This window comes from Orycteropus afer, unplaced genomic scaffold, assembly GCF_000298275.1.
Source record: "Orycteropus afer afer isolate SDZICR_OR568_19922 unplaced genomic scaffold, OryAfe1.0 scaffold00147, whole genome shotgun sequence".
In the NCBI taxonomy this organism is placed as follows: domain Eukaryota; kingdom Metazoa; phylum Chordata; class Mammalia; order Tubulidentata; family Orycteropodidae; genus Orycteropus; species Orycteropus afer.
Window position 1 is genome coordinate 658,943 of NW_006921734.1, and position 13,006 is coordinate 671,948.

At 36.8% G+C, this 13,006-nt stretch overlaps 1 protein-coding gene across 1 annotated transcript in view; it reads left to right on the plus strand.

Moving 5' to 3' along the window:
• The first annotated feature begins 1,063 nt into the window (after positions 1-1,063).
• Positions 1,064-13,006, plus strand: part of CWF19L2 (CWF19 like cell cycle control factor 2) — a 140,308-nt gene continuing 128,365 nt past the window's right edge. The window contains exons 1-3 of the mRNA XM_042781669.1: positions 1,064-1,156; positions 5,875-5,985; positions 7,085-7,204. Coding sequence (XP_042637603.1) covers positions 1,064-1,156; positions 5,875-5,985; positions 7,085-7,204 — 324 coding nt within the window. The remainder of the gene's footprint in view (positions 1,157-5,874; positions 5,986-7,084; positions 7,205-13,006) is intronic.

Below are 13,006 nucleotides of genomic sequence, written 5' to 3' on the forward strand. Positions count from 1 at the left end.
TCAATATACTGCTGCAAACGTTTCTGAATTATCTTCAGTAAGATCTTACTTGCGTGCGATATTAATGATATTGTTCTATAATTTCCACATTCTATAAATATAAGACAACTAAAAATATAAGCTCAGTAATTTGAATTATCAAAGCACTTGATCAGTATTTCAAAATGGAATTTAAACTTTTTATGTTTGGGAGACACAAACATAAAACAAAAAAATCACACAAATAAATCGATAATTGCACACTGCTATGAAAAGTGGTTGGATGAATAAGTATAAATAAAAAAAGATGGGACCAAAGGAAAAAAAAATGTTAATCTTCTTAAAACTGAAGTAAGCGCGGTGAAGTACAGTGCAAGATTCACATCACTATTTCATATATATTAGTTATATAGATATATATATATTTAAAACACCTTAGCAAAACACTCAATCTTGAAACTAATTTTGCCCTTCCTTCCAAGTTCTGCTTTCCCCGCCAACTTCTTTTCATCTCATTCTCTCAGCACTGGGAAATCTCTTTCAGCGAGAAGGGTATTTTGGTGTTAAACCCTGAGAGACACCAATTTAACCTCTATGACCTCTGACTTCAGTGATTTTAGAAGAAACATGAGAAAGCCGTCGGTATAGTGTAAAGCACACGTTGTTGTTGTTGTATACTGCCTTGGAGTCGATCTGACTCACAGCGACCGGTCCTTGGGTTTCCGAGGCGGTATTACTACGGAAGTAGGTTGCCCAATCGTCCTTCTCAGGACCGGCTGGTGAGTTTGAACCGCCAGCCTTCTGGTAAAGCGCATAGCTAACGCATATTGACATTAAAACTGATCAGGGCAAGTCCAATACAGGAAAGGAAAGTGACGCTTCAACTACTCGCCAAACCTCATGTAAAACCTGGAACTGGAATCATCACACTCGCTTTAGAAAAATTTCACATCTGCGCATGCTCTGTAGGTGACACAGCGCCCCCCTCCTTCCTCTTGTGGGCGATCCCGGTTTGTTTATTAATTTACGACGGTCGTAAACTGGGATTTCGTGACGGCTTCCTAGCTTTACGACGACAACAACTATGGCAGCTGCCGGTGGTAGATTTCAAAGTGCGAGGAGTATCCAAGAGCGTAAAGAACAGACCCGGATTGCGAGGGCGGAGGTGTTGCTCCAGGTACAGCTATTTTGGGGCATTTGAAACCCTTTAAAATTATGGGGGTAAAGAGGCTTTCTGGTGTCCCTTACCCCCGCACACATTTAAGTACCTCACTTTAGCTGGATGGGGGTCTTCCTTTGGGATACCCCCAAACTCTTGGGTATCTTCCGCCTTCTAATTGCCCTGGCTGGCTCCTGTTTTCATTCTCTTTTCGGAGGTATCTGTTCTCTTTCTCTGCGTTTCCTTTCCTTTTTAAATCATCCCTTGATTTTTCTGTTTCCTGGACTGTGCACTTGTAGGGACTCTGCCTTATTGCCACACGATCTTAGTCCTTGCTTCTTGTATCTGGAATTACGATTCTCATTTTGAGGAAAACATGTAAAGCACATTGGAGCAGTCTGTGTTTGATCATTCTTTTCTCTTTTCTACTGGTATCAATTTCAATAATCCAAACAAGAGCTGACACTAGAGACCCAGAAAATTTAGTCCTGGGGAACGATCGAGAAACATTGTGTTCCTCATTAAGACTGCAATGCATAGAGGTAACATACAAAGGAAGTATAGAGGAAGTAAACTGTATTGAATTCTCTAGCAAGCTATTCAAGATGTTTGGTAATGAAGGGGAACAGGGTTTTGTTTGTTTGATGACAGGATTTTAAACGAGTTTAAATGCAGATGAGAAGGAGCCAGGGCGAAGAAAAGGTAGAGGATACAGGAAGGAGAGGGGTTAATGACTATAGATAAAAGTGGAAGAGTAGGCACTTAGTCTTGGACAGGTGCAAGGTTGGTATTATTTTCTGACTTCAGCATATGTAATATGTGTGTATAGTAAATATTCTTCACTCTTGACTCCTTGGTATTTTCAAGCAGTTTTTCGAGGGGGTAGGGTTTGTAAGCATGCTTTTAAGTCTTCATAGCTTCTGTAAACTTTATCTGCAAATGCGCCCTTATTTGCTTTCATTTAATATTCTTTTGTAAGAGTTTACTTACTGATATTTAAATGTAAGTGATTTTTGAGATTTTGCTGAAGCTTGTTGAATATTATTGTCAACTACAGGAGAAAGATTTATTTGTGGAAGAATGAGTACTAACAGCAGTTCTGGTCAGACTTGGTAAAAAATAGCAACCAATTAGATACATTGTTTAATAGGAACTATGAAAATTATCTACTTATTTATTTGTGTACAGACTAGAATTACCTTAAGACCTGACATTTGTTTGCAACATTACCATTCATATTAGAAGTTCCTTAAGTGGTTTTAAAACTTTTATTGTAATTCATTTTAATTTGAGGGGACTTTCCGTTTGTTTTTTCTTGCTTTTGCTGGTGTGGAATAAAATAATTCTTGCTCACAAATGCTGGAAGAAGAGAACTTCCAGGTTCTCTTTGATATTTGAAGACAAAATGTTCAAAACTTGGAAACAAGGCAAAAATATGACTGTGTCCCTTTAATATTGTGCTAGAGAATTATCTAAGAAGCCTGCCTAATGGTCATCTGAGTAGAGAAGCATGACTTTGACTTACTGTTTACTATTGATAAAATACATCTTGACTTGTATCTGAAACTGTGTGAAATTAGATCTTAGTTTGTAGACATTGTAAGATGTATTAATTCTTGATTAATAGAGGGGCAGAGAATAACTCCAAAGGTTAGGTGTTCTTTTGCCTTGTTGGATAGTTTTGAATCTAATTTAGCAATCTTATTCCAGCATTCTTTTTTCCTCTATGTATAAATATGTTTCTTACATCTTTTAAAACTAGCTTTGTCATCTTGCTGGTTCTCTCACTAATGAGATGCATAAGGTGCTCACTGTGAGTCAGTGTGAGAATTAGTTTTTAAGTTTATGAAATTATATTTTGATAAGTAATAGTGTAGAAGTTTTCTTAATTTCTGTGCCATTTTTTTTTGTAATAAGTTCCTGGATATATGGAATAAAATTCTATATTTTATAAATTTACATTTTAATATTTTTGAGTAGTTAATAGATTCACATGGTTCAGAATTAAAAAAGGTAGAAAACAGTAAACAATGCAGAGTCTCCTCCATTTCTTACTTCAGCTACTCATTTCCTTCTTGTAAAGGTAAACAAGTCTATCAATTTCTTAGTTATCTGTCCAGGAATATTTTATTTCGTATGCATATATAAGCAAATATGTTTATAATAGTTGCCCACTCCTCTCCCTACATTTTGTACAAATCATAGCATACTTTACACACTGTTTTGAACTTTGGTATTTTCTCCTAATGGTATATTTGGTTCCTCCTCAGTATATGCCAACATGCAGAGCTTTTTTCTTTTCTTTTTTAAAACAGCTCTGTAGTATTTTATGTTATGGGTGTACCCAAATCTATTTAATGTCTCTACTGAATTACGTTTAAGTTGTTCTCAATCTTTATTACAAAATAGACTTCAGTGAATAACCTCATATGTAGTAACTCAGATAGTGTCATTTGCACAGATGTGAGTATTTTTTGTTCGACAATCTTTCACTATTGTCACTGATGCAATGAGTACCTTCATGTGTGGTCATTCACACATTGTCATTTACATATTTATACTTAGGTAAATTCTTAGAAATAGATTTGCTGTGTTAGAGAGTATGTACTTTTATAAATTTGGCAGGTGTCACCAGGTTGCCCGCCATAGAACCAAACCAGTTGCTGTGGAGTCGGTTCTGATGCATGGTGACCCCATGTGTATCAGAGTAGAACTGCATTCTATAGGGTGTTTCCTGGCTGATTTTTTGGGAAGTAGATCACCAACCTTTTTTCTAAGACATCTCTGGGTAGACTTGAACCTCCAACCTTTGGATTTGCAGCCAGATGTGTTCACCGTTTGCACTACCTATGGACCAATTTGCTTGGTCGTCATCAGTGTGTAAGAATATGTTCCCACACTTTTGACATCATGGTATGTTTTCAGACATTTGCAATAGTAATACTTTTAAATATATTTTATTGAGAATATACACAGCAGAACATACACTGGTTCAGCAGTTTCTATGTGCACAATTCAGTTACATTACATTCCTTGAGTTGTGCAACCATTCTTACCCTCCTTTTCTGAGTTGTACCTCCCTGGTAACATAGACTCACTGCTACCTAAGTTTCCTATCTCAAGTTGCTGTTGTCTCATAGATAGATCTTAAAAGAACACATTGCTCATGGCAAACATTCTTTACCATTTATGCTAAACTTTTGTTTGGTTTTAAGAAGATTTCAGGGTATATTTTTGGTTTATTTTCTCAGGACAATAGTTTCAGGGGTTCATCCAGCCTCCATGGCTCCAGAAAGTCTAGAGTCCATGAGAGTTTGAAGTTCTGCATTTTCCCCCTTTGGATCAGGATTCTTCTATAGGATCTTTGATCAAAATGTTCAGCAATGATACCTGGGCACCATCCAGTTCTGATCTCTGTTGTTCTGTAGGATGACACTGAAACAAAAGGGACCAGATGGCTGGGAAAAGTTGGTTATATGGTCATCAGTAGAGATCATTTGGTCCATGCTTGCCATTTCCGAGGTGAGATGGCTGAGGGCTAGAGAGCCAATAGCTAGGGATGTGTACGTGTGTGTATGTGTATGTGTATTTATACACAGGTACTTTGAAAATAACACTTTTGAAAAATTTATTATTCTTTTTACTATAAAAATTGCCAGTTGTACAGAGGTATAAAGAGCACAAGTTTTAAGCTCATCATTTAGAGATAATATATTACTTTACTTTCTTCTTTTTTTTTTTTTTTTAAATAAGTCCACACACAAATCCAAATCCTCACAGTCTGTCATCAAACTGGGATTATACTCAAATATGGTTCCATTCTGCTTTTGCTATTTCTATTGTGAACAGTTTCCCATGGATTAAATATCCTTTGAAAGCCAATGTTTTATGGTTTCATACTGTTTCATCTTATGGTTATGTCATATTGTATTTATCGTTATTCTCTGGTTACCTAATGGCTTGTTTTTATTTTTTCACTGCAGTAAATTACGTTGTGATAAATACCCAGCTAGGTATTTTCAGTCATTCAGTTTTTATTTCCACAGTTATTCATTGATCCACTTCTGTGTGGAATGCATTTTGGGAACTAGAGATGAGAGATGTAGTAATACCTTACTTCAATGGATAATTAGACAAGAGGAATTTAGAACATAGCGATGATAAATTTTACAGTAGAGATATATATAGAGTTTGAGAAGCACCAACTCCAGCTTTGGAGTTCGGGTGAGATAATGAGACAGTAGGAAAAACTTGCTGTAGCTGTAAATTGTTGAAGGATGATTAACATTAGCAATATGATTACTTTGGTTTTAGAAAGATGGTTCTTCCTGAGGCAGTTTTTGGGGGCTGGGTGGGGAGAAGGGCGGAGTGTTGCAGGTTGAAGGCATGGAGATGGTCTCCTGTTACAAAGTCTAACTCATTAGCAGTGAAAATGGTGAAGGGAAAAGGATTTTAAGTCATATTTGAGGGTGGGAATTTAGGGACAGGGGAGTGTCTAGAATAGGTTCCAGGATACTTTTTCCCTGATTGGCACAGTTCACTAGAGATTGGTAATTTAGAAGGAAAGAATTAAAAAAAGAAATCTTTTCATTACTTGGGCAGAAGTAAATTAATGCAAGAAATAGAAAATTGATTCATGAGCCAACATCTGTTATCAAAGTGGGACAGGTTTCTCTTTTCCTTTATTTTTTTTACATTTGGATAAGTAACTGTTAATTTGCTTTTTCTATGTTTAGGCTAAAGCTGATTTTGAAAAGGAAGAGAGGCGTAAAGAACTTAAGCGACTTCGGGGTGAGGATACATGGATGCTGCCTGATGTAAATGAGCGAATTGAACAGTTCTCACAGGTGAATACTAACATACTTTCCTGATGTAAGCAAGTCTGTCTTTTTTTTTTTTTTGGACTTATTCATGCTAATAGTGAAAGAGAAACTTCATAGAATAGTTTCATAAGTTACAGAATGGGTGTCATATAGTTGGCATTATTGAATAGCTTTATCTCTGGTAGAATTAATGTATTTTGGATATAAAGACATTGGGAAGATTTTGCTACTTGTGTTAGCTGGTAGAAGGCTTAGATTCAAATTTCTGGCTCAGTTTTAGCAAGGCAAGTTTAGCAAATTAGATCTAAAAAGTTATACATTTAAACTGTGTTTTGTTCTTTATGTCTCAACTCTTTTTTTTCACCACTGCTTAATTTCTGCTATTTTGTTATATTTTATATAGCCTGATTGTCTTCCATAAATCCCTTTGGTGGTGTAGAAGAAAATAAGTATCATTCATTTAAATCATTTAGGTGAGGTTTCTTAACCATAAACTTATGAGGGAAGTTTTAGTTTAGATTATTTGTAGATTCATTTGACAGATATGAAAGACACAGAAACAGATATTTTAAAAAAAAAGATACGCAAATATATATATATATATATGTCTGTGTATTCTTCTGTGCTCCCAAGAGATTGATGGAAGTTTACTAGGCCAAATAAAATATAACAAAATAGCCTAAATTCTATTTTTTTGGGAAAAAAGAATTGAGGCATAAAGAATGAAATGTAGCTTAAAATGTATGAATTTTTAGATATAATTAGTAGTATATATATTATGGGAGAAAGATACAGTGGTCTGAGTCCATAAAGGTTACAGCCTTAGAATTCCTATAGGGCACTCATTTAGGGACAGGGGATTGTCCAAAATAGGTTCCAGGATGTGGAACTGTGCCTGATTGGCACAGTTCACTAGAGATTGGTCAGTCGTGATCAAGTTGATGGCAGTGGGATATATATTATAAATAGAAGACTTTATTTAGCTTCTCATATTCCTGCCTCATTTCATGAAACATTTTAAGTTTTTTTCTAAGGTAAATTTTTTTTCCCTCTGAAAATGCTTATTTTAAAATAAGATGGAAACTAAATTCCTTTTGTACTTATGCAAAATGATTACTTATAGGAACACTCTGTAAAGAAAAAGAAGAAAAAAGAGAAGCATTCAAAAAAGGTAAAGAAAGAGAAAAAGAAAAAGAGCAAGAAACAGAAATATGAAAAAAATGAGTCATCTGAGAGTTCATCAGTAAGTATGTAGTGAAACTAAACAAAGCAGCTATTTGAGAAAGTTTGATTTAATGAAATAATATATGGGAACTTAAAACAATATTACTAGTTATCATATGAAAATGCCTGGGATGCTTGAAGTTGGCCAGGAAATAAAGGAAATGTTGATCTTGGGTTCTAGAGAAAAATAAAGGTATAGAGAGGTTGGGGAATCATCGCTAGTGGAAACTATTAGACTGGATGAAATGCCTACAGGAATTGAAAAGAAAGAATATGGACATTGTAGAGCCCAACAGAAAGTGAAGGACACAAAGAAGTAGTTAGAAAATTAGGAAGAGAAGAAGGAAAGGGGAGCACTGTAAACATAAGGGAAAAGAGTTTCAGGGTATTTGAGGGTTTGTGCCCTGTTAATGTGCTTATATGCTTTTAGGACCAAAGGAAGAGAGTAGCTGGATCTGCTGTGTTTCTGGCCATTTCTGGGATGAAAGGACTCCCAGAGGAAGGGAAAGCAGGTTAAATCCTTCATGAAAGAAGATGGGGTGGGTGTGAAATGTGGAATGCCTTTGCAGTAAACAATTTGATTTTGGTTCTTGAGAGCAAGACAAGGAGGATGAAGAGTCAAGGCCTGCCAGCTAAGAGGGATCACTTAGGGGCTGGATGCTGAGTAAGCCTCAAAAGGCTATGAGGTGAGGCCAATAAAGGCCTTGGAAGATGGAGGCTCATTGGGGCTTCCAGGAGAGAGTGCAAACCTTCTCTCAGGAGGGAAAAGCACATCGCTTGGGGATATGGAAGCTTTGTGCTGTAGGTTCCTCCTCTTCCTTCTTGTTTGTATCCTTTTTCCTTCTAGATTAAATGTAGCCCTTTCCCTGCAGTTAGTAAGCTGTCCCATCGGATTATTGAGTTCAAGGTATAAAGAAGGGACCAAAAATAGAGAAGGAACCGGTACCCACTGACGTGGCCCCTGGTGAATGGAGATGAGAGAAAAAGAGCTGTGTGGAGTAGTTGGGGTCTGAATTGACAGGGAAGGGAAGCTGAGATTTTCCTGGATTGATTATTACAAATTGTTCTTTATTTTTAATAGTGTTTTTGCTAGATGCAGAATTTATGTTTAAAGTTCTTTTTCTTTCTGCACTTTTAAATGTTATTCCATTGTCTCCTGGTTTACATTGTTCCTGGGAATTCTGTAGCCATTCTTACCTTTTTTCCTCTGTATGTAATGTGATTTTTTTACTCTGGATACTTTTAAGGTTTTTTTAAAAATTTTTTTAACAAATCACTTGTGATTATTTTTTTTTAAATTGTGATTTGAGTGAAATTTTACAGAGCAAATTCACTTTCCATACAGCAGTTCACATACACTTTGTCTGATGTATTGTTTTTCTGTATATGTGTGTGTGTTTATTCTGCCTTGGGTTCATTATGCCTCTTTGATTTGTCAGTTTAAAATTTCTATCAAATTTGAAACTTCCCAGCTGTTGTTTTGTCAAATGCTTTTTCTGTCCCCCTTCTTTGCTTGTCTGCTTAATATCCCACAAGTTGCTGACCCTCTGTTTACTTTCTTTCTAGGCTTTTTCCTTTCTGTTTGGTTAGATTTTATTGATTCTTCAGTTTGGTTAGATTTTATTGCTGTTAGGTTTTTGCTGTTATCCTTCAGTTTAGATTCACTGACCTTTTCTTTTGCAGTAGCTAATCTGCTGGTATCTCTGTCTAGTGAAATTGTCATTTCACATATTGTGATTGTTATGAAAAGTTTTAATTGGGTTGTTTTTTATATCTTTAATTTATCTCCTTGTTATGTTTATGTTTTACTTTCTTTGTATCATTTATAATGTAACATTATGTTTCTTGTATGCTATAAACGTATTTATAATAGCTGTGTCTTCTCATTTGCTATTCTGTCATCACTTGTTTCTTGTTATATTTCTGTTAACTAATTTTTTTCCTGTCAATGGATTGCATTTTCCTGCTTCTTTGGAGGTCCAGGTCCACTGCCATTGACTCAATTCCAACTCATAGCAACCCTATTGGACAGAGTAGAAATGCCCCATGGGGCTTCCAAGGCTGTAAATCTTTACAGAAGCAGTGGTTAGCAGTCAGGTGCTTTAACTATGCACCAGCAGTGCTTTTTGAAAGTCCAGTAAGTTTTAATTGTTAAAGTTGTATCAGGAGTGCTGGATTTTGACTTCATTTAAAGGATGTTGTTTTTTTCTGGCAGGCAGTGAGTTACTTGTCGATTAGTTGAATCCTTTTTAAGGCTTGTGTTGAAATTTTATTAGTGTTTGTCTGGGGTAGCCTTTGATGTAGGGCTGGCTTACCCTATTACTAAGGCACAACCCTGTGGATTCTGTGATTGCCCTGATGATTCAATGAGATTTCTCCATTCTGATTGGTAGGAGCTAAAACTTGTAGCCCTGTGTGAGCTCTAAGGGTTGTTCTGTGTATAGCTCCCAAATAATTTTTCCTTTCCTGGTAGTTATTCTTTGCCCAGCCTTGTGGAAACTCATCCTAAGCATGTTTAGCTTGGTATTCAGCTAATAGCTCCAGGAACCCCTTATGTAGATTTCTGGAGCTCTTTCTCTGTCTAGCTTCCTTCTTACTGATCTTTAAGGTCTCAGCCTTTGTAAAGTTCTATCTCTGTCTTTTCAACTAAGTGATGCTTATTGTCCTATTCTACTTAGGTTATACCTCCTGGTGCTATGCTCTGGGAAGTGCCTCCAGTTGTAAAGCTATGGGAATTGTAAGGTTCACCTAATTTCAATCCTTTTTATCAAGGGGCCACAGTTCTGCACTGCTGATATTCAGTGTCTGTAACCAGTTGTGTCATATATTTTCTGTAGTTTTCTAGTTGTTTATGGTGGGAAACTATATCTATATCTATATCTATATCTATATCTATATCTATATCTATATCTATATGTATATCTATATCAAACCCACCAGCCACTCCTTGGAAGGAAGGTTGGGCAATCCTACTTCTGTAGTGATACTGCCTCGGAAACCCAGGGAGGGGTCGCTATGAGTCGGGGCCGACTCGACGGCAAATAACAACAACAACATATCTATATCTATATCTATATCTATAGAGAGAGACAAGAGACAGAGAGAGACAGAGAGAGAAATTTATCTTAGGAAACTGGCTCATACACTTGTAGAAGCTGGCAAGTCCCAAGTTCTTGGATCAAACACCAAGCTGGAGGATTTTCCCGACTCACGCAACTGCAGGGGCTGAGGAGATTGAGGATGGCAGGCAGTAGACTGGCTATTGATTTCAGCATAAGACAAATCCAAGATCACCAGGCCAAATGGTGGATTGTTCACTCATGGCAAGTTGTAGACAGCACACAGGATCCAGATCCACAGAAGAGTGTCTCATTTTCCCAGGATGTCCATAAATACATTGGAAGCAGGCTACACCCCTAGGGAAATTCGCTTTCAATCTTTCAATGGATTGGCTGCTCAAAACATATACTTCTGATTTCATCATGGGAATAACCCACATCATAATTTCTTAAACCACTCAGAATTGTGGTCTAGCCAAGTTGACACACAACTCCAGCTATCACAGAGACTAAGTCTTATGTCATTTATTTTGTCATGACCAACAGAAATACTCTAATTCCCTTGGTTTTTCTTTCTTTTTTGTTACTAGTAGCAGTTTTCTCTTACTACCACCTAGGCTTTGATTGCTAAATTGGGGTGGTTAATCATGAAGGCTACACGTAAGAAGGAGAGACCTGGAGTGACTAGTCCCCGGGGAGCTAGGTTGAGTCATGAGGTATATTAATCTTAATAGTTTGAGTTCTTCAAAGTAAAAGAAGGGTTGAAACTATAATCAAGAGAACTGAGGTCATAGCATGGGGAGAGAGGAACATCTGTTGTGCTAAATTGGTGAGGTGAGTGCATACTGGTGAAAATGAGCAATAAAATCAATAGAAAAGAGATGGAGGAAGAAGAGTTACCCAGAATGGTCTAGGTGTCATTGTTCTGTGAGTTTTAGTAAACTGAGAATACTAACTGTGTCATAGATACTTTCTTTCCTTCAGTGCCTGGCATTTATTGCATTAATATAGGTAGCTACTTTAAGTCTCTGGATAGACCTATTGTAAGACTAGGAAAAGGGGATTCATTTAATTTTATCACACATTTATTTAATGCCTATTTTTTGCCAGGCATGTTCTAGGCAAGGGGAATATAAAAATAATTGAAAAAAGAAATGTGTAGGGAACTCATTTTCTAACTGGATAATTAGATACATAATTGCAGTATATAATCTCATGAGGCCATGGGAGTGCAAAGTGTTGGTGATGGAACATTTCATCTGCACATTTATTGAGGAAATGATGCTTGCATTGAGACTTGAAAGATGAGTAAGAATTAGCAGGGTAAAGAAAAATGGGTGTGGCATTCCTGCACAAAGAATTTCAAGAGCAAAACAGGCATTGAAAAATGAAATAGCATGATGTATGAGAGAAAGAGTATGTATGTGTGTGTATCTAAATGTAACTGTAAGCAGTTTGAATAACATTAGGTCATAAAATGGGGGTGAATGGAGATGAAACTAAGTTTTGGTAGAGATTGATTAGCTTGAGCTACATTTACTAGCAAATCTCAAAATAGCCATTGGTTAAATCAGATAGAATTTTATTTTTCTCTTGTATGAGAGAGAGCAGGTGGACACTCTGGGGCTACTGTGGTTGTCTGGGACCAAGGCTCCTACTGTCTTGCTCCTTTATCATTTTTACATCTTTGCTTATTAGTCCAGATAGCAGGAAAGGGGATGCCCTCTCTTACTGACTTCCAGAAAGTCCTACATAATACTTTCATTTACATTTCCCTGGACAGCGGGTCATAAGGCTTTACTTTCCAGCCAGGAAGACACATTGCTTTTCCAAATACAGTTGGGTTTATTGGTAGGAAAGATAGGAACATGGTTTGGGAAACTAGCAGCCCCTGACAGTGACAGGGAGCCATAGAAGCATTTTAATAAGAGGAGTGCTATGGTCAGATATGCCCTTTATGTTAATCTAAATGTATTTTGAGGTGAAGCTTGGAGAAGGAAGGAGAGCAGGAAAGACTGGAGTCTCAGAGACTAATTTGGCTATTCCAGTTGTCTAGGTAAGAGGTAAAAAGATTTGATCTTGGGCTGCTGGATTTAGGATGAGGAGGAGGGGATATGTATTAATTGGTACTCTTGGTTTCACGTAACAGAAACTGAACTTAAATTGATTTATATATAAAAAAGGGTAGGTTTATCGTAAGATTACAAAAGTTTCCTAGGATAGTAAATGTCATAGGAGTCAGGAAAGTGAATGTTCAGCAGGATTATAGAGAGAGGTCTAGTGAGATTAAAGACTAAAATGTTTGTTGAATTTGGCAGCTTGACCTTTGAAGTAGGTTCAGTAGACTAACAGCAACAGGAGCCATATTGTAGAGTTTTGAGGGATGTATGAAAGTGAGGGTGTGAAGGCAGGAACATAGACTATTCTTTCAAGAAATTTGGCTTAGAATGGAAGTTGGAAGATAAATTGTTTGTTAGAGGGAAAGATAAAATTAAGAAATGTCCTCCAAAAAAAAAAAAGAAAAAAAAAGTGGGAAACTCTTGAGCATATTTCTAGGCAAATAGAAGCTATGGTTGAAGCTATAAGAGAAGAAGGTAATTGGTGGAGCAAGGTCCTGAAGGAACAAGAATCATTAGAATCAAGATCTTTGGAGGAAGATCTGTCTTACACAGGATGAAGGTAGCATAGTGCCTAAGGCACTTGACTACTAACCAGAAGGCTGGCGGTTCAAACCCACCAGCCACTCCTCAGAAGGAAGGTTG